The sequence below is a fragment of the Oncorhynchus clarkii genome, chromosome 5 (genome assembly GCF_045791955.1).
Source record: "Oncorhynchus clarkii lewisi isolate Uvic-CL-2024 chromosome 5, UVic_Ocla_1.0, whole genome shotgun sequence".
Taxonomy (NCBI): domain Eukaryota; kingdom Metazoa; phylum Chordata; class Actinopteri; order Salmoniformes; family Salmonidae; genus Oncorhynchus; species Oncorhynchus clarkii.
The window spans coordinates 84,910,517-84,937,447 of NC_092151.1; the positions used below are offsets into that span (position 1 = coordinate 84,910,517).

The window sequence follows — 26,931 nt, forward strand, 5'->3', positions numbered from 1 at the left end:
AATTCCATTAACCACACAGATACTTCCAATACAGTGAATGGTCTGAATGAACCTTATCGGGTTCTATGTATACCAGAGTGGGTAGCGCTCTGTAGACTCAAACCTGACCTCTGACCCTGTGTTTCTGTTCAATCAGGACCTGGAGCTGGTGGAGCGTCTTAACACTAGCCTGGCCTTCTTCCTGAATGACCTGCTGTCTGTCATGGACCGAGGCTTCGTCTTCTCCCTCATAAAGACCTACTGGAAACAGGTACTGGGAGAGGGAACAAACTGCTTTAGCACCCCAACATAACAGCACCTCAATGACCACATCCCTGCAGAATTGACTTTAATTTGAAAGGCTTGTGTTGAAACCACTATGATAGATTTTGGACTTTGTGTGCATTACTTTAACCACAACAGTACTCTGTCCTGCTCATTACTATTGGGTATCACTTGGGAGTAAACGGCCTCAACAGGGACTTTCCATCGAACCCTGTTTTGGGCAGTTTTCTAGAGACCATTCCATGTGTCCACAGGTCTCCACTAAGCTGTACATGCTGCAGAACCCCACTCTGGAGTCTCTGAGGCTGGACTTACTGAGGATCGTCTGCAGCCACGAGCACTATGTCACCCTTAACCTGCCCTGCAGCCTGCTCACGCCCCCCGCCTCGCCATCTCCCAGCGTGTCCTCCGCAACCTCGCAGGTCAGATATGCACAGTACATGCACGCTACACACACACAGACTCACCGGATACACACACATCCTATCTGGATGAGTATGAGGTGTGTGGAAAATGTCCCTGAATCATCCCCTGCTCGTCTATCTTTCCCTACCTCTTTCTATCTCTCCCTACCTCTTTCCATCTCTCCCTACCTCTTTCCATCTCTCCCTACCTCTTTCCATCTCTCCCTACCTCTTTCCATCTCTCCCTACCTCTTTCCATCTCTCCCTACCTCTTTCCATCTCTCCCTACCTCTTTCCATCTCTACAGAGCTCAGGCTTCTCTACCCATGCGCAGGACCAGAAGATAGCCAACATGTTTGAGCTGTCTGTTCCCTTCAGAGAGCAGCACTACCTGGCTGGACTGGTGCTGTCTGAGCTGGCTGTCATCCTGGACCCAGAGGCCGAAGGGTCAGTACACTGAGTTAATGTGTTTGTGACAGAGAGAGATTGTCATTTGCCCCGCATGTCTGTTTCTGTCTCTCTACCCTCTCAATGTGTTACTGTGTTTGTGTGACGGCTTAGGTCATTTGACCCCTCTTTCTTGTTCAACCCTCTCAAGGCTTATGGTCAGTACATTTTAAGGGTGTTTTTACATGTAGTCCTCTTTAAAATAACCAATGTCAGTCCTCTAAAGTGAATTGGGTAAAAAAAAAAAAAGAAGCAAAAGAGCTCTGTTGTCGTTGTCTTCACACTGCTCTTGCCTTGGAATAAGGACTCGACTCTTTTTCCAGGTCACTTCACCTATTGTGTGATCTGTGTTCTTCACATTCACAATGCTGTGTTTAGAAAGGAACCCAGATCTTTTTCCAACTTTCACTCAATGCCCTGTGGGTTTTTATAAAGTGCAGGACAAGCCATTTCATCAGAATATGTTATTGGACAGCTAGATATACTGTATGCCTACCTACATTTTGGAAGCTAAAAGATTACAATTATTGTGTCATCTTTTAACTAAATGCAATCAGAAGATACTATTAACATGTAAATATTATTGGAAACAGAATAAATAGCAGAAGAATGACTGCAGATTAAATAATGCTGTAATTGAAAATTGAACACCCAATGTAAGCTGCTGCCCCTTTAAGAGCTAGAATGGAGGTTCTACTGTATGTTGTGATTCTCACCAACCCTGTTATCTTCTCACGCTACTATTCAAACCCCTATAGATCACTTAATACAAACAAATAATCTAAACTAAAAACTCCACACATTTAGGATTTTCTGTGCATCCTTGACAATCGCTAATATCCAGCACGTTTTATAAGTGAACCTGCGCATCATAATTTTGTCTTTTGTTGCACCAATGTGAGAGGTTATGACAGGGGAAACGGTGTTGCAGTAGTCTAGTGTGTAGAGCGGGAATAATGACAAGCGAACCTAGGGAGCTTTGTGTTCACATTGCCCTACAAAAGGTTACCGGGCCACAGAATTCAAGCATACCGAACTCAGACCCCCTCTCGAGATGGTCTCAGTTCGTTTCGCTTCAGGGGCTCTTTTGAGGGGCCGGAGTTCCTTTGGAGTGTTCACACTAGGGCTGTTACAGTAACTGTATTACCGCCACACCGGCAGTCATGAGTCATGGAGGCAGTCAAATTCCATGTGATCGTTTAGTCACTTTAATTAGGCTTCTCCAAGCCTACCAAATGTGCTAATTGCCTGGTACTCAGCACTATATTGTCACTCTGACATCAATGCAAGTGTAATTGAAAATCGAATCAAAGACTTCATGAAAGCTCATGTTGCGCAACATTTCTATAGGCTATGGAATTGCTTGAGAAAACTGAGTGATGGCCTCTACTAAGAAGAGGAGGAGCCCATCAGCTTTCTATAGGCTAAGCCTACTATATTTATTTCTCAACTTTCCTAATATTAAACACATTATTTATCTTTAAAACAGGAGTTTAGTCTACCTGGCTGGCATGAAAATGAACCACGGAAAAAGCGTCTTCCATTCGTTTTTCACAATTCTTGACATTTAATCCTCGTAAAAATTAGGTTAGGATCACCACTTTATTTTAAGAATGTGTAATGTCAGAATAATAGTAGAGAGAATTATTTATTTCAGCTTTTATTCCTTTCATCACATTCCCAGTGGGTCAGAAGTTTGCATACACTCAATTAGTATATGATAGCATTGCCTTTAAATTGTTTAATTTCGGTCAAACGTTTCAGGTAGCCTTCCACAAGCTTCCCACAATAAGTTGGGTGAATTTTGACCCATTCCACATGACAGAGCTGATGTAACTGAGTCAGGTGTGTAGGCCTCCTTGCTCACACACACTTTTTCAGTTCTGCCCACAAATCTTCTATAGGATTGAGGTCAGAGCTTTGTGATGGCCACTCCAAAATATTGACTTTGTTGTCCTTTGGAAGTGTGCTTGGTGTCATTGTCCATTTGGAAGACCCATTTGCGACCAAGCTTGAGCTTTCTGACTGATTTCTTGAGATGTTGCTTCAATATATCCACATAATTTTCCACCTTCATGATGCCATCTATTTTGTGAAGTGCACCAGTCCCTCCTGCAGCAAAGCACCCCCATAACATGATGCTGTCACCCCCGTGCTTCACGGTTAAGATGTTGTTATTCGGCTTGCATGCCTCCCCCTTTTTCCTCCAAACATAAAGATGGTCATTATGGCCAAACAGTTCTATTTTTGTTTCATCAGACCAGAGGACATTTCTCCAAAAACTACAATCTTTGCCCCCATGTGCAGTTGCAAACTGTAGTCTGGCTTTTTTACGGCGTTTTTTAAGCAGTGGCTTCTTCCTTGCTGAGCGGCTTTTCAGGTTATGTCGATATAGGACTCGTTTTACTGTGGATATAGATACTTTTCTACCTGTTTCCTCCAGCATCTTCACAAGATTCTTTGCTGTTGTTCTGAAATGCATCCACAGGTACACCTCCAATTGACTCATTTTCTGGAATTTTCCAAGCTGTTTAAAGGCACAGTCAACTTAGTGTGTGTAAACTTCTGACCCACTGGAATTGTGATACAGGGAATTATAAGTGAAATAATCTGTCTGTAAACAATTGTTGGAAAAATGACTTGTCATGGACAAAGTAGATGTCCTAACCGACTTTCCAAAACTATAGTTTGTTAATAAGACATTTGTGGAGTGGTTGAAAATTCTCCAACCGACAGTGAGGGAAAACAGTATTTGATCCCCTGCTGATTTTGTACGTTTGCCCACTGATAAAGAAATGATCAGTCTAATTTTAATGGTAGGTTTATTTGAACAGTGAAAGACAGTGAAAGAGTAACAACAACAAAAAATCCAGAAAAACCATGTCAAAAATGTTATAAATTGATTTGGTGGCAAAACCCTTGTTGGCAATCACAGAGGTCAGACGTTTCTTGTAGTTGGCCACCAGGTTTGCACACATCTCAGGAGGGATTTTGTCCCACTCCTCTTTGCAGATCTTCTCCAAGTCATTAAGGTTTCGAGGCTGACGTTTGGCAACTTGAACCTTCAGCTCCCTCCACAGATTTTCTATGGGATTAATAAGGTCTGGAGACTGGCTAGGCCACTCCAGGACCTTAATGTGCTTCTTCTTGAGTCACTCCTTTGTTGCCTTGGCCGTGTGTTTTGGGTCATTGTCATGCTGGAATACCCATTTTCAATGCCCTGGCTGAGGGAAGGAGGTTCTCACCCAATATTTGGGTGTCAGGGTAGCCTAGTGGTTAGAGCGTTGGACTAGTAACCAAAAGGTTGCAAGTTCAAATCCCCAAGCTGACAAGGTACAAATCTGTCATTCTGCCCCTGAACAGGCAGTTAACCCACTAGGCCGTCATTGAAAATAAGAATTTGTTCTTAACTGACTTGCCTAGTTAAATAAAGGTCATAGGCAGCATTGCTCCTCCTCCAAACATGTTGAGTTGATGCCAAAGAGCTCCATTTTGATCTCATCTGACCACAACACTTTCACCCAGTTGTCCTCTGAATCATTCAGATGTTCATTGGCAAACTTCAGACGGGCATGTATATGTGCTTTCTTGGGCAGGGGGACCTTGCGGGCGCTGCAGGATTTCACGGCGTAGTGTGTTACCAATTGTTTTCTTGGTGACTATGGTCACAGCTGCCTTGAGATCATTGACAAGATCCTCCCGTGTAGTTATGGGCTGATTCCTCACCATTCTCATGATCATTGCAACTCCACGAGGTGAGATCTTGCATGGAGCCCCAGGCGGAAGAGGAAGATTGACAGTTCTTTTGTGTTTCTTCCATTTGCGAATAATCGCACCAACTGTTGTCACCTTCTCACCAAGCTGCTTGGCGATGGTCTTGTAGCCCATTCCAGCCTTGTGTAGGTCTACAATCTTGTCCCTGACATCCTTGGAGAGCTCTTTGGTCTTGGCCATGGTGGAGAGTTTGGAATCTGATTGATTGATTGATTGCTTCTGTGGACAGGTTTCTTTTATACAGGTAACAAGCTGAGATTAGGAGCACTCCCTTTAAGAGTGTGCTCCTAATCTCAGCTAGTTACCTGTATGAAAGACACCTGGGAGCCAGAAATCTTTCTGATTAAGAGGGGGTCAAATACTTATTTCCCTCATTAAAATGCAAATCAATTTATAACATTTTTGACAAGCGTTTTTCTGAATTTTGTTGTTATTCTGTCTCTCACTGTTCAAATAAACCTACCATTAAAATTATAGACTGATCATTTCTTTGTCAGTGGGCAAACGTACAAAATCAGCAGGGGATCAAATACTTTTTTCCCTCACTGTAAGTGTACTTCCGATTTCAACTGTATATTATTTAGTATATGTAAAGACCAGATTAAATCAAGAATAGTCTGGTGGGTGACAATATTAGCATATCACTTGATGCCCAGCTTGTGTGCAGTAAGCCAAGAAACGGTTCATGCTTTTTTGCTACTTTTTCAAATCATAGACGCACACCTCATGTAGCCTAGCCCATAGGCCTATATGTTTTGAGAATGTTTGTATCACAACTAGTGGCCAAATAACTTATTGAAATTAAGCGCATTAATCCGCTCCGAGTTTAACTGGCATACATACGTAGAGCTGAGTTTGAAGTTTGGGGACGGTCATTTTCACCATCAAAAGGCATCTTTATAATAAAAGTATTTCATGCATAATCACATTTGTGGTCACTTTTGAGAATGGGGTTTTCCTGCTAATGGAACATTTGTGCTTATAGCCTACTGCCGTGTGCACATTGCTGTTCTTTATAATATATATAAATAGCCTAATAGTTTAACATTTTAAACTAAAGGGCCTAAGCTAATGTCTGTATTAATTTGGGACCTGTCGTATCCCACAACTGTCCCAGACTATGTTTGGAATATTTATTTCTCTCACCGACTAGAATGGGTCAGCTCTTGTACTATGGGGGATAGTAGATTGACATAGACTAGTGCTTTGGCTGTTCATTAGAGCTACTCATCTTGTTGGCTGATGAAAAGTAAATATGGACAGTTCTTCCAATATCTTCAATATGCACCTCGGAATTGGATAAGGATGCGCAGTTGCGTCCCCGACGTGTCGGTCTTCACTTGTAGCCTGTGAGAAAGACCCGATCATGTGACTGAGAGCCATGTGAGTGAGAGGTGCTTCGGAGCACACAGCCGGGAGATGGGAATGTTTGGGTGCATTACCGGCACACAAAGGGGATGCCGCTGGGAAATTCGAGGTATTATCAAGTTCTTGTCATATTATCTAACCATATAGCCCAACATTTGTATCACAACTAAAGTTACATAAATAATTCTAAATGAAGCATATCGGAGTAGCTGTTTCTTTGTTCACCGCTCATCACCTCAAATCGTTTGGAGAAAATATCCTTTATTTTATTCATCTATGTTCAATTGTGTTCTTACTATAAAATAATGCCATGGAATACTAAGAAAATCTTGTCTGCTAAATGAACTAGTGTTGCCCACAGCCATTTGGCATGGCCAGATCAGGACAACACAGACTATGCTATTCTGTTCTTCTAAAATAAACTACATTCTCTTCATATCATGTTTCTATAGACCTGTCTAAAATAAATCATGGATTTATTGTGATGGTGTAGGCTAAATTACATGGATTTTATATATATATATATATTAAATAAAGAAATTTAAATTCATGTAGATGTTCCAAAGTCTGCATCAGTGGCTTGTATGCTATGTGTGGAAGCCAGGAGATGCTTAATGTCTTTACGTTAATAAACGGTCAATATTTGCTTGACAATCACCGGCTGACATTTTCATGACCGCCACAGCCCTAGTTCACACTGCAGCAAAATTTTTACGAACGTCACTGAGTTCACAAAAATAGTTTGAAAGGGACTATTATTGAGACAGGTTCTTTTAAACCCCCCTCCCTCCCTCACTCCCTCCCACCTGCTCTCTCTCTGTACTGTAGGATGTTTGGCTTACATAAGAAGGTGGTCAGTGTGGTACATAACCTGCTGTCCAGCCATGACTCCGACCCCCGCTACGCTGACCCCGAGGTCAAGGCCCGCGTCGCCACGCTCTACCTGCCGCTCATCGGCATCGTCATGGAAACACTTCCCCAGCTTCACGACTTCACAGGCAAGTCTACATACTAAATGTAGCCCTCCAGGGTTAGGCAGTAGTTATGTGGAGTTTTTCCAGACTTGAATGGTCTGTGGTTAATATTTAAAGGAAGATTAAATGGTTTTATAAATCTATGGACATCACACTGGTTCAGGTGCTTCTCAGGAAAAGCACATTGAAAAACATTAAACACTGTCTGCGAGTCTAAAGTGCCAATAGTGTCCCAATAGTGATTTTGTTTTGTGCTGGTCGATTCTGATTGGTTTCTCTCCTCTAGAGTCCCATAACCAGTGGGGTCGTCCCGGCGGTGCTCAGGGGGCCGCGGGTGGGGCCGGGGGGGACGAGTCTGGAGAGGACGGCAACAGCATGATCAGTCAGACCGTTGCCATGGCAATAGCAGGGACTTCTGCTCCGATATCTCGTCCCAGCAGCTTCCTGCTCAACCCACAGGTAACTAACTATCTTTCATCCCTTCCTCCTTGTTCCAACTTTCTCCCTGTTTCCTCTTCCTGAGTCTCTCTCGTTCTCCCTCTTTATTTTCTCAATTTTTTTCACTTTCCTTTTTTCTCTCTCTCTCAATACTCCCCCCCCCCCCCCCCAGGCCAGCCGTCAGCATGGCACTTTCTCAGGAGAGTCCAGCCGCAGCCTGTTGATCTGTCTGTTGTGGGTTCTGAAGAATGCTGATGAGTGTGTCCTACAGAAGTGGTTCTCTGACCTGTCTGTCTCCCAGCTCAATCGTCTGCTGGACATGCTCTACCTATGTGTCTCCTGTTTCGAGTACAAGGTAACGTTGCACCTGGAGCACAACAAAAGGACTTATGTTGTACTTTGTTCATGTCATTTGTAGTACTGGTGTAATGCCTCAGTTCCGTAGAAGCACGTCAAGTGTATTGCCTCACCGACAGTCCTTTATTTCATCCCTGGATAAGACTGGATGGAAAGAAAATACTTTCAAATGGTTCAATGAGTTGGTCTTGAAATATGAGAGCTGTCGTTCCTCTGTACTACTCCACATCAGTGTTCCACCTACTCTTGTCTTTTCTGATCCACCTTACCTCTTTTGTTTTGGTGGTGTGGTGCAGTAACCCTGTAACTTTTCTCTATCCTCGTCATGGAAAAAGGCCCATGTTGTGTTCACCATGCAGGGGAAGAAGGCCTTTGAGCGCATGAACAGCCTAACCTTCAAGAAGTCCAAGGACATGAAGGTCAAGCTGGAGGAGGCCATACTGGGGAGCATCGGGGCACGGCAGGAGATGGTCCGTCGCAGCAGGGGACAGCTGGGTACACTAGGTAACACGGAGCGCACACACACACGTGTTGGGAAAAGTGATCTTAAAATGACCATTCCATCTCTCCCCTTAACTTATCTTGCCCTTTCCCTCCCTCTCCTTCCACTTTCTCTTTCTCCTCTCCCTCCACCTTGCTCTTCCTTTCTCCTATTCCCCTCTCCTGCAGAGAGGAGTCCATCAGGCAGTGCCTTTGGCAGCCAGGAGAACCTACGCTGGAGGAAAGACATGACTCACTGGCGCCAGAACAGCGAGAGGATGGACAAGTATGCTTACCTTTTTACTGTGTGCGAGTTTGAGAAAAGTTTACGTGTTTAGGCTGCTATTGGTCAGCATCATGTAGTCAAAGTCAAGACGTCACAATACACTTATGATCATTTCTGGCCAAGATAATGCATACGTCACCATCTCACAATCCACTCAGGCCCTATAGTGGGTTCTTTAGAAGAAACGAGAATCTAATTGAAATGAACAAGCCCACACAGAGAGAGAGCATCTTTTTTTGATTCCTGATTCTACAACAGAATGCATGCTAATGGGTCCTATTGTATTTGGTTGATTATTGTCAGACACCTGTGCCTTTTCTTCTGTCTCTGTGTGATTTTGATTTGTGCTGTTAACTCATTCCTCCATATGTTCTCTGTGCTGTGTCTCTGTAGGAGCCACAGATCACTCAGGTATTGTATTGTATTGAATGGTGTCAACCTGGAGTCAGTGTGCTGCAGTGCTTTGAGTTCCTCCTGCTGCTTCAGTGACCTGAACCCTGACCCATTACCTCCGTACCCTGACCTCTCCTGTAAAGGTGCTTGAGGTGTTTGTCTGTCTGGTGCCTGCAGTGGGCCTGCTGTGCGCCTGCTGTGCTTTTAACCAGTGTGCCGTGCTTCTCCTTTGGATCCTGACTGATGTGTCTGTCTTCCCTATTCTGGGGTTAGATGGGTGAAATCAGTGTGATTCTGACGCAGCTGGTAGGGTTAGTGAAGTTGTTCTCAATGATCTGATGATTAGAATCTGTGACAATTCACACAGTAGAAAAAGGTAGATTGTACACCATGTGTACTTTCCCCTTTTAAAATGAAGTCTCTTCTGAAACAGACCCGTTTGTACTACTGATGTCATTAGTCAACTAAGATACAGATACTACAGAGAAGTGGTCAAAGTATACTTCTATTGGTGTGGCCCCTCTACCCTTACCCCTCTCCCCTGGTGCCCCCCGGCCCTAACCCCCCTCCAGCCTTACCCCTCTGCTGCCTATCTCTCTCCCACCCTGGTGGGGCAAGGGATGGAGGTGCGTTTGGGCCCCTGGTCCCCTGCTCTCCTCTCTGTGTGCTAGCTATGCCATTTCATGCAGTGTGTAGCTACCATGTTCTGTGGACTCTGTGGTGAACCGTGTGAGTACCGTGTACTGTGGACACTGGTGAACCGTGTACTGTGGACTCTGTGGTGAACCGTTTGAGTACCGTGTACTGTGGACTCTGTGGTGAACCGTGTGAGTACTGTGGACACTGGTGAACCGTGTACTGTGGACTCTGTGGTGAACCGTGTGAGTACCGTGTACTGTGGACTCTGTGGTGAACCGTGTGAGTACTGTGGACTCTGGTGAACCGTGTGAGTACTGTGGACTCTGTGGTGAACCGTGTGAGTACTGTGGACTCTGTGGTGAACCGTGTGAGTACTGTGCAGGTTTAGAGACAGCGTCCTACTACGCAACCCAGGGAGTCGAACCAAAACCCAAACCCAGGAGCCTTTAGTTGTTAGGTGTGTAACTCCTCATCATTATCAACTGTATCAACATAATCATAACCCCCCCTCACCACCTCACCCCCTCACCACCTCATTCGACTCCTCAACCCATCCATCCATCCATCCATCCATCCATCCATCCATCCCAAGCCCCCTACAGTACTTTGCACATGGAAGAGCTCCTTTATGTGTGCAGTGGCTTGAATGTGACTGACTGGCATGAGTGCTGTGTCATTCAAGGGGACATTGTGAATACGGAGCTGGCTGGCGGCCATCTTGGAAAGTGTCTGACCATCTATCACTTCCTGTTTCCTGTGACAGAACCAGAGCAGAGCTGGAGCACGAAGCACTTATTGATGGTAACCTGGCAACCGAGGCAAACCTGATCATTCTGGACACTCTGGAGATCATCGTTCAGGTAGAAAGACCTAGACACACAACATTCAGGTTGAACATTTGAGACAATTTAGGCAAAATGTCCATTCTGGAGATGATAACGATTGATTGATTTGGTTTATTAATATATGTGCGTCTGTGTCTGTCTAGACGGTGTCTGTGACAGAGTCTAAGGAGAGTATCCTGGGTGGAGTGTTGAAGGTGCTCCTCCACAGCATGGCCTGTAACCAGAGTGCCCTCTACCTGCAGCACTGCTTTGCTACACAGAGGGCTCTCGTCTCAAAGGTCAGATAAGTAGCTGTGTACAATCAACTTATCCTTAGACGTGTTGTGCTTTCCTGGGAAATTAATTTGTAAAATATCTGCATACTGTAATGTCTGTTTATATCTTTGTCTGTCCTGTGTCGTACATTTGTCTGTGCGTGCATGTGTAGTTCCCCGAACTGCTGTTTGAGGAGGAAACAGAGCAGTGTGCTGACCTGTGTCTGCGTCTGCTGAGGAACTGTAGCAGCAGTATCGGCACCATCCGAGCCCACGCCTCCGCTTCACTCTACCTGCTCATGAGGCAGAACTTTGAGATCGGCAACGTGAGTACACCATCAGGACAACACACAGCAAACACGGATACTTAGAGGACTGTCTACATAGAGCCAGCTACATACATAGAGGACTGTCTACATAGAGCCAGCTACATACATAGAGGACTGTCTACATAGAGCCAGCTACGTTCCTATTTTCATTATAACTATTGATTCTCCTCACAGGTTCCTTCTTTTCAGGACAGGTAAATGTACCTGTTCAATGTTCTCACTCCGACTGTCCCTTCTCCATCTGTAGAATTTTGCACGTGTCAAGATGCAGGTGACCATGTCCCTGTCCTCCCTGGTGGGAACATCTCAGAACTTCAACGAGGAGTTCCTCCGACGTTCCCTGAAGACCATCCTGACCTACGGAGAGGAAGATCTGGAACTCCGGGAGACCACCTTCCCTGATCAGGTAACACTACGGAGATATACTGGATACCAATAGATGACTGACGTTAAGCCTTTTGTTATTGTAGTACAGAACATTAGGACTACTTGTTCAATATATTAAAGCACTACTTGTTCAATATACAACTCCATGAAAAACAATTAAAATTTGTCAGACCTCCCAGAAAATGGATGATATGACAGGAAGTACCTTATCCAATCATGTCAGATGCTGCCATCTTATTAATCATGCTTCATGTCTTAATCTGTATTCTAGGTTCAGGACCTGGTGTTCAACCTCCACATGATCCTGTCTGATACAGTCAAGATGAAGGAGCACCAGGAGGACCCAGAGATGCTCATAGACCTCATGTACAGGTATGGACCACACACACGCACACACACACACACCGAGAGAGAGAGAGCTTTCCTTGAGTGTGTTTCTGTGTCCAGGATCGCTAAGGGTTACCAGACGTCTCCAGACCTGCGTCTGACGTGGCTGCAGAACATGGCGGGTAAACACTCTGAGAGGACCAATCACGCGGAGGCAGCCCAGTGTCTTGTGCACAGCGCCGCCCTGGTGGCAGAATACCTCAGCATGCTGGAGGACCGCAAGTACCTGCCGGTCGGCTGTGTCACCTTCCAGGTCAGGCCAAGGGAGAGGATTATTTTAGGATTGTGTAGATGTGGGTACTTTTGTTTGGACCAGGCAGTCATCCTTTAACCTTCACCTGGAGAGATGTAGCACTGCAGGTTTCATCCTAGCTGAGTGCCTGGGCACCTGGAGAGATGTAGCACTGCAGGTTTCATCCTAGCTGAATGCCTGGGCACCTGGAGAGATGTAGCACTGCAGGTTTCATCCTAGCTGAGTGCCTGGGCACCTGGAGAGATGTAGCACTGCAGGTTTCATCCTAGCTGAGTGCCTGGGCACCTGGAGAGATGTAGCACTGCAGGTTTCATCCTAGCTGAGTGCCTGGGCACCTGGAGAGATGTAGCACTGCAGGTTTCATCCTAGCTGAGTGCCTGGGCACCTGGAGAGATGTAGCACTGCAGGTTTCATCCTAGCTGAGTGCCTGGGCACCTGGAGAGATGTAGCACTGCAGGTTTCATCCTAGCTGAGTGCCTGGGCACCTGGAGAGATGTAGCACTGCAGGTTTCATCCTAGCTGAGTGCCTGGGCACCTGGAGAGATGTAGCACTGCAGGTTTCATCCTAGCTGAGTGCCTGGGCACCTGGAGAGATGTAGCACTGCAGGTTTCATCCTAGCTGAGTGCCTGGGCACCTGGAGAGATGTAGCACTGCAGGTTTCATCCTAGCTGAGTGCCTGGGCACCTGGAGAGATGTAGCACTGCAGGTTTCATCCTAGCTGAGTGCCTGGGCACCTGGAGAGATGTAGCACTGCAGGTTTCATCCTAGCTGAGTGCCATCGCAACTGACTCAACTAATGAATTGAATATACAGAGGGAAATGTTGTAAAGAACATTAATACCATGATGAACCCATTACAGTATTATGTCTAAATAATGAGTGATCATGTCTAACTTGTCTCTCTGCATCAGAACATCTCTTCCAACGTGCTTGAGGAGTCAGCAGTGTCTGATGACGTGGTGTCCCCTGATGAAGAGGGTATCTGCTCTGGGAAATACTTCACTGAGGCTGGCCTGGTGGGGCTGCTGGACCAGGCTGCTTCCTCCTTCTCCATGGTGAGTAGCTGTGATGATTATGGATGGGCAGATTATTAAACCTACATTTGAATCACATCACAAACCTGCTATGACAAATTCACACGTTTCTTTCAATACCAGTCAAATGTTTAACCTCAACACCACCAATCTCAGTATATTATTTAACTTTAAAACTGTGCAGTGTGAATAAGACCCTCCCTCCCCCAGGCTGGTATGTACGAGGCGGTGAACGAGGTGTACAAGGTACTGATCCCCATTCACGAGGCCAGCCGGGATGCCAAGAAGCTGGCCACCATACATGGTAAACTACAGGAAGCCTTTGGCAAAATCGTACACCAGGTAATTCCACATGTTTTATCTATCTCCTGTACATACTGTAGGTATAGAGAACAGACCGACACCGAACACTTATGTGCCCTACCTCAATGTGGAGGTTGTGTAGGACTTCCTGTCTATCCTGGATGCCACGTGTCTATCTGGGATTCTGGGACAGTGTGTTTCAGACAGCGAAACAGGACTTTGTTATGTACTGTGACTACTGTAGTGTGTGTGTGTGTGTTAGGAGCCGGAACCCATTGTCTGTGGGTGGCATGCTGAAAAGGACATGCCAAATATGTACACTTCCAGACTTCCAGTGTCTTTTCATTTAAATACAGTCTACATGGGGTGACTATAGCAGTACAGTAGGGCCTGTCCCACAGGGATAGGATATTAAAGATCTGAGACTCCCCTGGCTGTGTTTTAGGCTAGAGGGAGTACGAGAATTAGGTTAAGGTTAGCTAAAATGCCACAGTTGTCCCCGACGCCACTCGAACATGCAACTGTTGGTCTGTAGCTGTACTCTATCTAGCCACAACTCCTGGCTGTGTGCTGTTGGCCATGAGGTGTAGTTCCTCTCGTGGCCAGGGGTAGGTGCTGCACTGTACCAACGTGACTAAACGTGTGTTATTTTTTTATTGTCCTGTGTTCTCTTTGTCACCACAGAGCACTGGCTGGGAGGTAGGTCGGCCACTAAGTCATGGTTCCTGCTTGGCTACTTCATATCAGTTATCTGCTAGTCCTGGGCGTTGTTGCTCTCGGCTGTTACTTTAAACTGTACCATCCATTAACATCTACCTGCCTGGACTGGATGCTGTCCCTCTGTCCATTCAACCAACTGTGGGACTGCTGATGCCATGTTACGGGCACCCCCCCCCCCCCCCTACTCCTCCTCATTCTCCTCTTTCTCTCTTTCTGTGGAAGAGGAGGTTGTTTTAACGTGACTGTTTTGGCAGGCCATGCATGGGAGCCCCAGTGTGACACTAATGACAAGTGTTGGTGAATGAATGATTCACCTGTTTGCACACCTGCCTTTTCAGACCATCTCTCTCATCAACGACAAACTGGTCATCTGCTCGCTCATCTCATCTCCAGCTACAGGGTTCGATTTTAGTCAAATATTCATGCAAAAGATACACTCCCCAGGTTGTTCTCTCAATACACACTCACACAAACAAATGAACCACAAAATCACCAACTATTACCGTATGCAGTTCGAACTGGATCCGCATTCTTGGATCCAGTCTATTTCTTCAGGAGGGTGCAATTCAAATTAATCTGGATTGTTTCATTTGTCCCACCCTAATTTTGATTAGTACATTTTTTTCCCCCTTTTATTTGAAAAAGACTAACTAAATCGACCCCTGAGTTCTCTCATTCATACTGCTGGTCTTCTGTTAACCGGTATTAACCTGGTCTGTTGCATGATAAGGACAGAGCACTCCTCCTTATTCTTCACTGAGGAAACTAAAGCACTGGGAGTACAGCCCCATGAATAGTGTGTTTCTAGGGGCTGTGGAACTCACCTCTTCACTACGTCTGCCTTCGCTCTCTCTCTCTCTCTCTCTCTCTTTCTCTTGTTTCTTTTCGTTGCATGTGATGGCTCTTCCATGTTGAGTTTGTGTTCTTTCTCAAAGTCAAAAGGAATGATATGTTTTTCCTTTGGTGGTTGCTGTTATTTCTATTTGTTTTGGTTTATGTTGTTATTTCTGTTAGTTTCTCTAGTGAAGTACCTGAATCCTGATTAAAATGTCTTCTGTTTTCTCCTTTTGATTTCCCCGGTTGCCATGCCGACCCTTCCTTCCCACTTTACTTATTGTGTGTTGTGGTAAGTTCCTAGTCTGAGGGTTACTTCATTTCTGTTACTTTTGAAAGGGGAATGTATTACGATGAACAATGCACTGACGAGAGCTGAGCCAAATGGCAGTGCAACTGATCAACAAAGAAGACATTGTATTTCACTGTGTACTGTATACCTATATAGTGTGTTATGCTACTGTAAGGCTGTGTAAATAATTGTGCAATAAGAGCAGTATTGGGAGCCTGAACCCTTCAGCTTTGTTGACCTGGTTTAGCTCAGTCCTGGAACGTTTCGGTGTACTTGATGCCATATATATCCTCCAACCTCCCCCTTCTCTTCACACACCTGCCGCACGCACACACGACGACACACAGCCACACACCTGTTTCCTTACCACGGCTACACTCCTTCCTGATCCTGAAGGGCAGAGCTCTGTCTGCTAGACACGTTCCTTTCTTTTTCCTTGGCTCTTTGTCCATTTCTCTGTCCATCATCACCATCCACTGGCCTTCTAAATGGTGACATTGTCAGGTTTCTGCCTTAGCTGCTCTCGTCTCTCTCAGGACACCTCCAGGCATTGAGGTCAACCTGCCTCTGCTATTCTATGTCTCTCTCACGTGGATAATATAGATGTACATGTTTACAAGCTGAGCTTCTGTTCTGGTTCTACCTCTTGAATGCCCATTTTCAGCACCAGTCTCTGTCTATGCCGACTCTCTATATTATAAACCACTTCTCAGCGAAGTCTGTACTCTTTGGTTAAACAACACCTGGTTCCATCCTGATGCTTCATGGGTTGAGTTATTCTAGTGCAGAGTCAGGATTACCCATGAGCCTTTGTGAGAGGTGCATCAGATGGGCTCTGTGCCATGGGGACCTTAGACAGTGACACTCTTTACACACACACACAGTTTATGGGTCATTGCACATACTCCAATCTGATCAGAAATAACATCACTGGTCAACATGGTTATAAATAGTACCTCCTGAAGGTTGTTGATCTATTCAAAAATGTACATCAGTATATGTATGCTGTAGGTCGTATGTCTGTTTATATTTGGTGTTGCAATTGAAGTGTTTGCTGATGAGAGAACTTTACATTCTATGGTTGAACTCTATGGTTTCCCTGAGTTGGATGGATTCCAACTCTAATGTATCAATAGGCTCTGACATAATCAAACTCTGTCACCAGAGTTACGACTGTGCTTCATCCTTACAGTTCCCATGACTTTCTGTGTTTAAGCAACATGTTTCATGTACTATGAATGTGCTCGTATTATATCTGAACAGAGTAAAACATATTTTCTGTCTGACAGGATGGGAAGAGAATGTTTGGTACGTACTTCAGAGTGGGATTGTATGGTTCTAAATTCGGGGACTTGGACGAGCAGGAGTTTGTATACAAAGAGCCTGCCATCACCAAGCTGGCTGAGATCTCACACCGACTCGAGGTAAATGGCAGTTTGGAGGAGTGCGTCTTTAGGAATGATCTCTTCTCTGTGAAACGGTGGAGCACTGCGTGTGTGCTGTGTTGACTTTGTGTTCTGTGTGTTTGATCTCTTAGGGGTTTTATGGCGAGCGCTATGGAGAAGACCAGGTGGAAGTCATTAAGGACTCCAATCCTGTGGACAAGTGCAAACAGGACCCAAATAAGGTGTGTGTGGATGGGGCGCGGGAGAGAGGGCGTATGGATAAAGATGTGATTCCAAATGATCCCTTCATTTGAATACGAATTGAATCAAAGCATGGTCAAATAAATAGCCTTTTTGGTTATTAGGTTATTAGCTGGTTATTAATTGGTTATTTGTGTATTTTGGTTATTAGGTTATTAATGGGTTATTAATTGGTTATTTGTGTATTTTGGTTATTAGGTTATTAATGGGTTATTAATTGGTTATTTGTGTATTTTGGTTATTGGGTTATTAATGGGTTATTAATGGGTTATTAATTGGGTATTTGTGTATTTTGGTCATTAGGTTATTAATGGGTTATTTGTGTATTTTGGTTACTAGGTTATTAAGCGGCTATTAATGGGTTATTAATGGGTTATTTGTGTTATTAGGTTAATGGGTTATTAATGGGTTATTTGTGTATTTTGGTTATCATGTTATTAATGGGTTATTAATTGGTTATTTGTGTATTTTGGTTATTAGGTTATTAATGGGTTATTAATGGGTTATTTGTGTATTTTGGTTATTAGGTTATTAACGGGTTATTAATGGGTTATTTGTGTATTTTGGTTCATGTTGGTAAAGCATCATGTTGTCACTGCCGTGTGTCCAGGCTTATGTCCAGATCACGTACGTGGAGCCGTACTTCGACACATACGAGATGAAGGACCGCATCACGTACTTCGACAAGAACTACAACCTGCGGCGGTTTGTCTACTGCACGCCGTTCACACTGGACGGGCGGGCGCACGGGGATCTGCACGATCAGTTCAAACGCAAAACCATTCTGACCACATCCCACGCCTTTCCCTACATCAAGACCCGCATCAACATCATCCACAAAGAGGAGGTGAGGCCCTGGGGGTTTCATCTGACTGGCGTGCAGCGCCACAGGCAACACACCATTACTACATGACCTCTACAACCTGACTCCTAGACGGATCATCCGTAGGCCAAACTACTCTCTTGTAGAGGAATCAACATACAGACACACGTTCATAAGGCACACACACACACTTCTTAGTTACTATACATTGTATATAATCAGTTGTCTAATATAGTCTGATCTCCTCTCTCTGGTCCTGTGTCAGATCATCTCTATGCCCATCGAGGTGGCCATAGAGGATATGCAGAAGAAGACCGGAGAGCTGGCCTTCGCTACTCACCAGGACCCATCGGATGCCAAGATGCTGCAGATGGTGCTGCAGGGGTCAGTGGGGACTACCGTCAACCAGGGACCTCTGGAGGTTGCCCAGGTGTTCCTGTCAGAGATCCCCAGCGATCCTAAACTCTACAGACACCACAACAAACTACGCCTCTGCTTCAAAGACTTCACCAAGAGGTAAATTACACTTACTTTACAGTCAGTGTTTTTAATGTACGATTATGGACTCTTGGGCGTGAATGAATGTCAAATTTAAAAAATCATACAAAATTGCTTCTACCATGTTCCTTCAGACTTATGTGCAAGGCATGTTGAAGTGCAGTGCAGTACAGTGCTCACGCCTCTCCTATCCTCCATCACCAGGTGTGAAGATGCCCTGCGTAAAAATAAGAGTCTGATTGGTCCAGACCAGAAGGAGTACCAGAGGGAGTTGGAGAGGAACTACCATCGCCTGAAGGAGGCGCTACAACCACTCATCTGCAGAAAGATACCCCAGCTTTATAAACCCGTGCTGCAGGTCAACTCTCACAGGTGAGTGTGCATGTGTAGACGAGCAGGGACATAATGTCTATTTTGGAGTGTTCTTGTGATGTACATACAAAAGCTCTGACGAAGGCCTTGAGGCTGATACGTAAAGAGCAGTGATACTATCACCAGCAGTGTGCAGCTTTTTTCTCATGATATGCATTTTGTCATATTGCATGTCTCTGACTGTTCATGCACCCCCCACCCCACACACACACATAAATATGATATTTTGCTTGTGCTTCTGTTACATGCAGCAAACGGACAGCTTGACCAGGTAGTTTGGTATTCTGTGATTGGAACCTTCTCTGTAAACGTGTCTGCACTGGGTCTTTACAGGGTGGGAGGTTATATATGGGTTATGTCCAATCCGGTTTCCCCATATTCCACTAACTTTACACTATGTGCTCCCCCCCCCAGAGATTCCTTCAGCAGAATGAGTCTTCGCAAGCTTGAACTTTGAAGATGAAGAGAATTGAAGGATCACAACCTTAATTTATTAATGTGTAAATACTGATGGTCAGTGTCTTGAGAAAAGTCAGTGTTCCCCATAGAAGGAAAGCTAAAGTGTTACTACGAAGTCGGTACATCATTCCAGTGTCTTATTCGTTTACAGGCAGCCTGTTACGCAATCAGTGGGTTTAACAAAGTGGAACTTACTATGTACGATGTGTCAAATCTGTATACATATTTCATGTGTGCACCTTTTTTTCATTACATTTTATGACTTGAAAGTTTATTATTTAATCCAAAATGAGAAAAAAAACAAGCAAAATATGTGCTACCACTCTTTATCATAATGCTTTATTTTTAGTTAAGATACTTTTGTTTAAAGTTAAGGAAATGTTTTAAACATCATGAATTGTTTTATGTAGTTTTTGTTTACTTTAAGTATTTTACTAAATCAATATTTTAATGTCCAATGGATGCATTGGTATTTTCTTTGATGGGAGGTTAATGGAATATGGGTTTCCATGATTTCCATGGTTACCTATAAACAAATTGACTTAATTCAAGCATGTCCCCTGAAACTCAAAATAAGATCAGAGGGCGGCGTTAGAGGGAAAACTGGGCCAAAGATTATGGATATACTGACAAGATGCATGTCTCTCCACCCAATGGGAGTCGTTGTCCACAAAGTGGAATGGTCTGTCTAGCTCCCGCCTATCCTTTCTTTGGATTAGTGGATACATCTCATTATTGTAATCCGTTTAAAAATAGATACAGTGCCTTGCGAAAGTATTCGGCCCCCTTGAACTTTTTTTGTGAAGAATCAACTACAAGTGGGACACAATCATGAAGTGGAACAACATTTATTGGATATTTCAAACTTTTTTAACAAATCAAAAACTGAAAAATTGGGCGTGCAAAATTATTCAGCCCCCTTAAGTTAATACTTTGTAGCGCCACCTTTTGCTGCGATTACAGCTGTAAGTCGCTTGGGGTATGTCTCTATCAGTTTTGCACATCAAGAGACTGAAATTTTTTCCCATTCCTCCTTGCAAAACAGCTCGAGCTCAGTGTGGTTGGATGGAGAGCATTTGTGAACAGCAGTTTTCAGTTCTTCCCACAGATTCTCGATTGGATTCAGGTCTGGACTTTGACTTGGCCATTCTAACACCTGGATATGTTTATTTTTGAACCATTCCATTGTAGATTTTGCTGTATGTTTTGGATCATTGTCTTGTTGGAAGACAAGTCTCCGTCCCAGTCTCAGGTCTTTTGCAGACTCCATCAGGTTTTCTTCCAGAATGGTCCTGTATTTGGCTCCATCCATATTCCCATCAATTTTAACCATCTTCCCTGTCCCTGCTGAAGAAAAGCAGGCCCAAACCATGATGCTGCCACCACCATGTTTGACAGTGGGGATGGTGTGTTCAGCTGTGTTGCTTTTACGCCAAACATAACGTTTTGCATTGTTGCCAAAAAGTTCCATTTTGGTTTCATCTGACCAGAGCACCTTCTTCCACATGTTTGGTGTGTCTCCCAGGTGGCTTGTGGCAAACTTTAAACAACACTTTTTGGATATCTTTAAGAAATGGCTTTCTTCTTGCCACTCTTCCATAAAGGCCAGATTTGTGCAATATACGACTGATTGTTGTCCTATGGACAGAGTCTCCCACCTCAGCTGTAGATCTCTGCAGTTCATCCAGAGTGAACATGGGCCTCTTGGCTGCATCTCTGATCAGTCTTCTCCTTCTATGAGCTGAAAGTTTAGAGGGACGGCCAGGTCTTGGTAGATTTGCAGTGGTCTGATACTCCTTCCATTTCAATATTATCGCTTGCACAGTGCTCCTTGGGATGTTTAAAGCTTGGGAAATATTTTTGTATCCAAATCCGGCTTTAAACTTCTTCACAACAGTATCTCGGACCTGCCTGGTGTGTTCCTTGTTCTTCATGATGCTCTCTGCGCTTTTAACGGACCTCTGAGACTATCACAGTGCAGGTGCATTTATACGGAGACTTGATTACACACAGGTGGATTGTATTTATCATCATTAGTCATTTAGGTCAACATTGGATCATTCAGAGATCCTCACTGAACTTCTGGAGAGAGTTTGCTGCACTGAAAGTAAAGGGGCTGAATAATTTTGCACGCCCAATTTTTCAGTTTTTGATTTGTTAAAAAAGTTTGAAATATCCAATAAATGTCGTTCCACTTCATGATTGTGTCCCACTTGTTGTTGATTCTTCACAAAAAAATACAGTTTTATATCTTTATGTTTGAAGCCTGAAATGTGGCAAAAGGTCGCAAAGTTCAAGGAGGCCGAATACTTTCGCAAGGCACTGTATATATTTGATGAGGGTTGTTGACGTCAACCGCCTGTATTCAATGGAGAGAGATGCTATGCTACTAGCCTCATGTAATGAATATGCATAGCCATCTCGAGACCTCTCCGGTATCAGTAGCAGTGCGTGGGTAAAATCACTGGGGAATCCAAGCCATATTACAGCCATATGTGTTGTGATAATTGCGTTGTTTGTTCTGTAACCTGTTAGTTCACATGCCTTGCGACCGTGATATATAGGCCTATGGCCGAGACCATAAGAAGACACAGTGGCAGAATAAATTCAACCACACCTTTTTCCATCATAAAACCAGAAAGAAATCTCTGTCTGGTGAAGTCCACAAGGCATATCGCATTTAACAAACCGTTACATGACCTACAGCATGCAAGCAAGTTAGGGTTTCCGACTACTAAACAACTATCGATTTAAAACCCCAGAGAGTTACCGCAAGTCGCAAACAGGAGCTGCCTCCACTCTTCCAGCAACATTTCAACATCAAATCACCTATGCTTTAGTCTAATACTGTGACAACTAAAAGATACCAATAACAATTTAGTCCAATCAATGTAAGCTAAATATGATGTGGCTGTCCGTGGTTCTGATTTGTGTGTGTGTGTTCAAATAGAAAAAACAACATGTTGACTCACCGTACTTGTAGAATAACGCCAATGCCATCCTCTCTTTCATGTTGACGAAACGGTCTATGACTGTCGTACAGTACACAATTGTATTTTTTGTTGTCCTAAGCTACCGGGCTAAAATGCTTGCTCGCTAGCCTCATTTCATTTCATGGGCAATGAGGACGACAACAACGAGATGCAACAATTCAAGTTTCTGTCAATGACTTATTGCTCTCGATGTGAAGTAAAGTCAAGCTCACCAAAACAAAAAAAAGTGTCAAGTCAAGCCAGTTTGTTTTGTTTTGGTGAGCCAGGACCATTCACAGTTGAGCTAGCAGATTGGCTATTATTGAACCTTTTGTTTTATCAAGGGAGGCCAAATGCATGCTGGCTTTTCTTGAATTCAATGCTATGGGGCGGCAACATTGTCATACTCTTTTTGACCAGACAGAATTCGATAGATGGCCTACAGAGGAAGAGGGGCGTTGTTTCGCTCGCTCGGATGCTTTCTCTGGTAAGATACATTCAGCCTCGTGTGAATTTAAAGAAAATGAGACGAAAGATACATTTATTTTAGAGTGCATTCGGTAAGTATTCAGACCCCTTGACTTTTTCCCCATTTTGTTGCATTACAGCCTTATTCTAAAATGGATTATTAGCTTTTTTATTCCCATAAATCTACACACAATACCACATAATGGCAAAGCAAAAACAGGTTTGCAAATGTATTCAAAATAAAAAACAATCACATTTACATAAGTATTCACACCCTTTATTCAGTACTTTGTTGAAGCACCTTTGGCAGCGATTACAGCCTCTAGTCTTTGGTATGAGGCAACAAGCTTGGCACACCTGCATTTGGGGAGTTTCTCCCATTCTTCTCTGCAGATCCTCTCAAGCTCTGTAAGGTTGGATGAGGAGCTTCGCTGCACAGCTATTCTCAGGTCTCTCCTGAGATGTTCCAAGGCCACTCAAGGACATTCAGAGACTTGTCCCGAAGCCACTCCTGCGTTGTTTTGGCTGTGTGCTTAGGGTCGTTATCCTGTTGGAAGGTGGACCTTCCCCACAGTCTGAAATCCTGAGCGCTCTGGAGCAGGTTTTCATCAAGACTCTCTCTGTACTTTGCGCTGTTCATCTTTCCCTCGATCCTGACTAGTCTCCCAGTTCCTGCTGCCAGAAAACTGTCATATGCCTTTTACTGAGGAGTGGCTTCCGTCTGGCCACTCTATGATAAAGGCCTCATTGGTGGAGGGCTGCATAGATGGTTGTCCTTCTGGAAGGTTTTCCCATCTCCACAGAGGAACTCTGGAGCTCTTCCAGAGTGACCATTTGGGTTCTTGTTCACCTCCCTGACCAAGGCCCTTCGTAGCTGGCCGCACGTCCGGACTAAGGAAACAGGGACGAGTCTTTTGGTAGTTCCAAAAATGTTACATTTCAGAATGGAGGCCACTGTTCTTGGGGACCTTGAATGTTGCAGACATGTTTTTGTACCCTTCCCCAGATCTGTATCTCGACACAATCCTGTCTCGGAGCTCTACGGACAATTCCTTCAATCTCATGGCTTGGTTTTTGCTCTGACATGTACTGTCAACTGTGGGACCTTAAAGAGACAGGTGTGTGCCTTTTCAAATCATGTCCAATTAATTGAATTTACCACAGGTGGACTCCAATCAATTTGTAGAAACATCTCAAGGTTGATCAATGGAAACAGGATGCACCTGAGCTCAATTTTGTGTTTCATAGCAAAGGATCTGAATACTTATATTAAAAAAGGTATTTTATATACATTTGCAAATTTTTCAAACTCTGTTTTCGCTGTGTCATTATGGGTATTGTTTATAGATTGATTCAATAATCCCCCCCCCCCCCTCAATTTTAGAATAAGGCTGTAAAGTAACAATGTGGAAAAGGGCAAGGGGTCTGAATACTTTCTGAATTCCCTGTATGTTTTGGTACATTTTGGGGGTTGGAATCTTGGCTTCCCTTGGCATCAACAAGCCACTGTCTGAACTAGTTTATTCTCAAAGTTGCCAGGATGTCACGTGTCCTACTTACATTTGTAACAATTTAAGCAATTTAAGCATTGTGAAACTTATATTTGATCAAATAAACCTCATGTAGCAAATAAGCCATAAAAATGTTGTTGTCCAAATTCGACCACACTCATTGACCTACGTACAAAGGCTCCTTGCTCGGCGGGTAAAACAACGAAAAAACGCCTCGTGCTGAAGGGAGACAGATTTTTTTGCCGAGTGGGACCTCTCCCTCTTTCACTGGGTCAAAAATAAGTCTGGTTGTCCCTAGTTACCACAGCCACAAAGTCATAAACCCTGCATATTTCTACAATTTATCTTTTTAAATTTGATTTTAAACCTAACTTCAACCACACTGCTAACCTTATACCTAACCTTTAATTTAAGACCAAAAAGCTCATTTTAGTTTTCATTCTTTTTTGGGTGACTTTGTGGAAACCGTTGTGCCTGTTCACACACACGTATCTGCCCTCTCATTGGCTAGAATGGCCCCACCTGATCTTTCCTCCTCCCGACTGCCTTAAATTTAAGACATTTTATTTTTATTGTTAGAGCGGCCTCTAGAGTATCTGGTCAATGTAATGGATAATCTGTGAAGAGATGCAATGCAACCAAATATTTTTTTATATTATTTTAAAAAAATTTGTTTATGAATTTTGACCCCTTTTTCTCCCAAGAGACCACAGCCTGTCGTTTCAAATTGGAACAAATTAGTCATACTGGGCAGAACAGGCAAGGAAGTGGGCAGAGCCAAGCGTGAGCTAGTGAGATCTAATTGGTGCATTCTAACAATTTGTATATTTCAGTTAAGGAACGCCTACTCTGAAGTGTGCGTGTACATTAACTTAATTTGCCTTTGCACTCCTCAACAATGCAATTTTTTAAAACTTTGGCAAAGTGTATAGTATACAAATAACAGATTTAAATTTTGGGAACAGAACTGTATTCAAATCAAAAGTTTAATTGGTGAGAACATTTGCGAAATGTCGACCAAATTTCAATCATTTGCGATTTTTGCATGTAAATCTTGGGGCAAAAAAAAGTGGGATGCATGCCAACAAAGCCACTACACATCACTAAACAATACATGAATTGCACTATAACGGTGACAAATGGTGACCACAAACTGTTAAGGCCTACATTAAGCTGTCCCAACATCTTACAACTGCTACACCTGGCTATCAGCGGAGCCTTGTCTGGCAGCGAAACAGTACATTCATTCAGCCTCATTTACTGCCTTTAAGAAAAAACAACAGCTGACTTGCTTAAAACAAATGTTGTTTCTACTGACAATTGATATGTGGCATAAGGGGACAAGCGGATAAGAGGCCATCCATCATTTCGATGAAGACATTAATGAGCGAGCGAGGACGGAGTAGTCATAACTTTGTTTAGCATTTTTTTTTTGCATCACTTTGGAAGAACAATCACAGTTGGCGGGAGGACTAAACCATATAACAGGGTAAGTATTAAAACCGCATTTGAAGACTATCCATAGAACATATTATGGGAAGATGAAGGCTGTGTTGGACGAATATATCACCTCGTAAATTTCGTTATGTGGAACTTTCATACTTGACAGATAATCAATGATTTGCTCAAGTGTATGGCAATGTTGCCTCATGAGGAAGGGGACCGGACAGGGTCTGAGCCACATTCCGTTGCCAAACCTTTGTTGCAGATTTTTTTTAAAGAGCCATTAATAGATGAGTCCTCGTTTAACATGTTTGTTCTACATAACTGTGAACGTTCCAAAACGTGTCCTGTTGAACGTGCCACTGTTCTACATTTACTTGGACCGGGGGTGGAAAAAGTACCCAATTGTAATACTTGAGTGAAAGTAAAGATAACATAATAGAAAATGACTGAAGTGAAAGTCACCCAGTAAAATACTACTTGAGTAAAAGTCGTAAGTATTTGGTTTTAGATATACTTAAGTATCAAAAGTGAATGTAATTGCTAAAAGTATTTATACCTAAGAACTTTATACCGCTGACCTGGACGCTGTGCCCACCCGAACATGCCCAGGCAGAGCTAAATTAATTTGCTGGAGGAACAAAGATTCGCGCAACACCCAAGTTGAGGGAGGGTTGAATGCTCTGGATTTTAAAACCTCTAATATATTTAAGATTAAATGGATACAAAACTATTTAAGAAATAAGGATTGCATCTGGAATGTCATCCCTAATTTGATATTCCAACAGATTGGTGGTCTAGAATTCTTACTCAAATGGAACTTTGATATGGGTAAAATCCCTATTAAGCTTGCAAACTTTCATAAACAAGTACTTCTAACTTGGAACCTCATGTACAAACACAAGTTTCCCCTCATAGGTAATACAATCTGGAATAATAAAGACATAAAATACAAAAACAAGTCTTTGTTTTTCCAGAACTGGTTTGACAACAACATTATTTGGGTTAAACAATTATTGAATAATGATGGACAACTATATGATTATCCAGAATTTATTACAACACAATGTTACATTCACTCCCGAGGAGTATCAAATTGTTGTTAGAGCTGTCCCTAAAGGTGCTATTCTTCTTTTAGGAGAATGTAACAGTACTCCAAGTGCAACTGTTGAGGATTTTGTAGCTTCAATACAATTAGAAGGAATTGACATTTTAAACTATAAATGTGATAACATGTATACAAGGAAACGGTCAATATGTTACTATTCCCTCTGCT

The 26,931-nt window shown here is 43.5% G+C and overlaps 1 protein-coding gene across 18 annotated transcripts in view; it reads left to right on the top strand.

Moving 5' to 3' along the window:
• LOC139409485 (dedicator of cytokinesis 7) overlaps positions 1–19,717 on the top strand; it is a 67,553-nt gene extending 47,836 nt beyond the window's left edge. For 3 of the 18 annotated variants that reach the window (XM_071154679.1, XM_071154686.1, XM_071154692.1), the window contains 24 exons: positions 137–250; positions 519–686; positions 976–1,115; positions 7,086–7,255; positions 7,518–7,690; positions 7,842–8,024; positions 8,362–8,530; positions 8,696–8,792; positions 9,186–9,203; positions 10,588–10,684; positions 10,813–10,947; positions 11,097–11,249; positions 11,500–11,658; positions 11,911–12,011; positions 12,087–12,279; positions 13,192–13,335; positions 13,525–13,656; positions 14,302–14,316; positions 16,762–16,887; positions 17,001–17,090; positions 17,720–17,956; positions 18,198–18,448; positions 18,635–18,802; positions 19,217–19,717. In XM_071154679.1, the coding sequence (XP_071010780.1) occupies positions 137–250; positions 519–686; positions 976–1,115; positions 7,086–7,255; positions 7,518–7,690; positions 7,842–8,024; positions 8,362–8,530; positions 8,696–8,792; positions 9,186–9,203; positions 10,588–10,684; positions 10,813–10,947; positions 11,097–11,249; positions 11,500–11,658; positions 11,911–12,011; positions 12,087–12,279; positions 13,192–13,335; positions 13,525–13,656; positions 14,302–14,316; positions 16,762–16,887; positions 17,001–17,090; positions 17,720–17,956; positions 18,198–18,448; positions 18,635–18,802; positions 19,217–19,259 (3,276 nt within the window). In that variant the 3' untranslated portion in view covers positions 19,260–19,717. Of the gene's footprint in view, positions 1–136; positions 251–518; positions 687–975; positions 1,116–7,085; positions 7,256–7,517; positions 7,691–7,841; positions 8,025–8,361; positions 8,531–8,695; positions 8,793–9,185; positions 9,204–10,587; positions 10,685–10,812; positions 10,948–11,096; positions 11,250–11,499; positions 11,659–11,910; positions 12,012–12,086; positions 12,280–13,191; positions 13,336–13,524; positions 13,657–14,301; positions 14,317–16,752; positions 16,888–17,000; positions 17,091–17,719; positions 17,957–18,197; positions 18,449–18,634; positions 18,803–19,053; positions 19,074–19,216 lie in introns of all 18 variants that reach the window. The other 15 variants (XM_071154693.1, XM_071154695.1, XM_071154696.1 and 12 more) reach the window with 9 other exon arrangements.
• Positions 19,718–26,931: the final 7,214 nt, after the last annotated feature.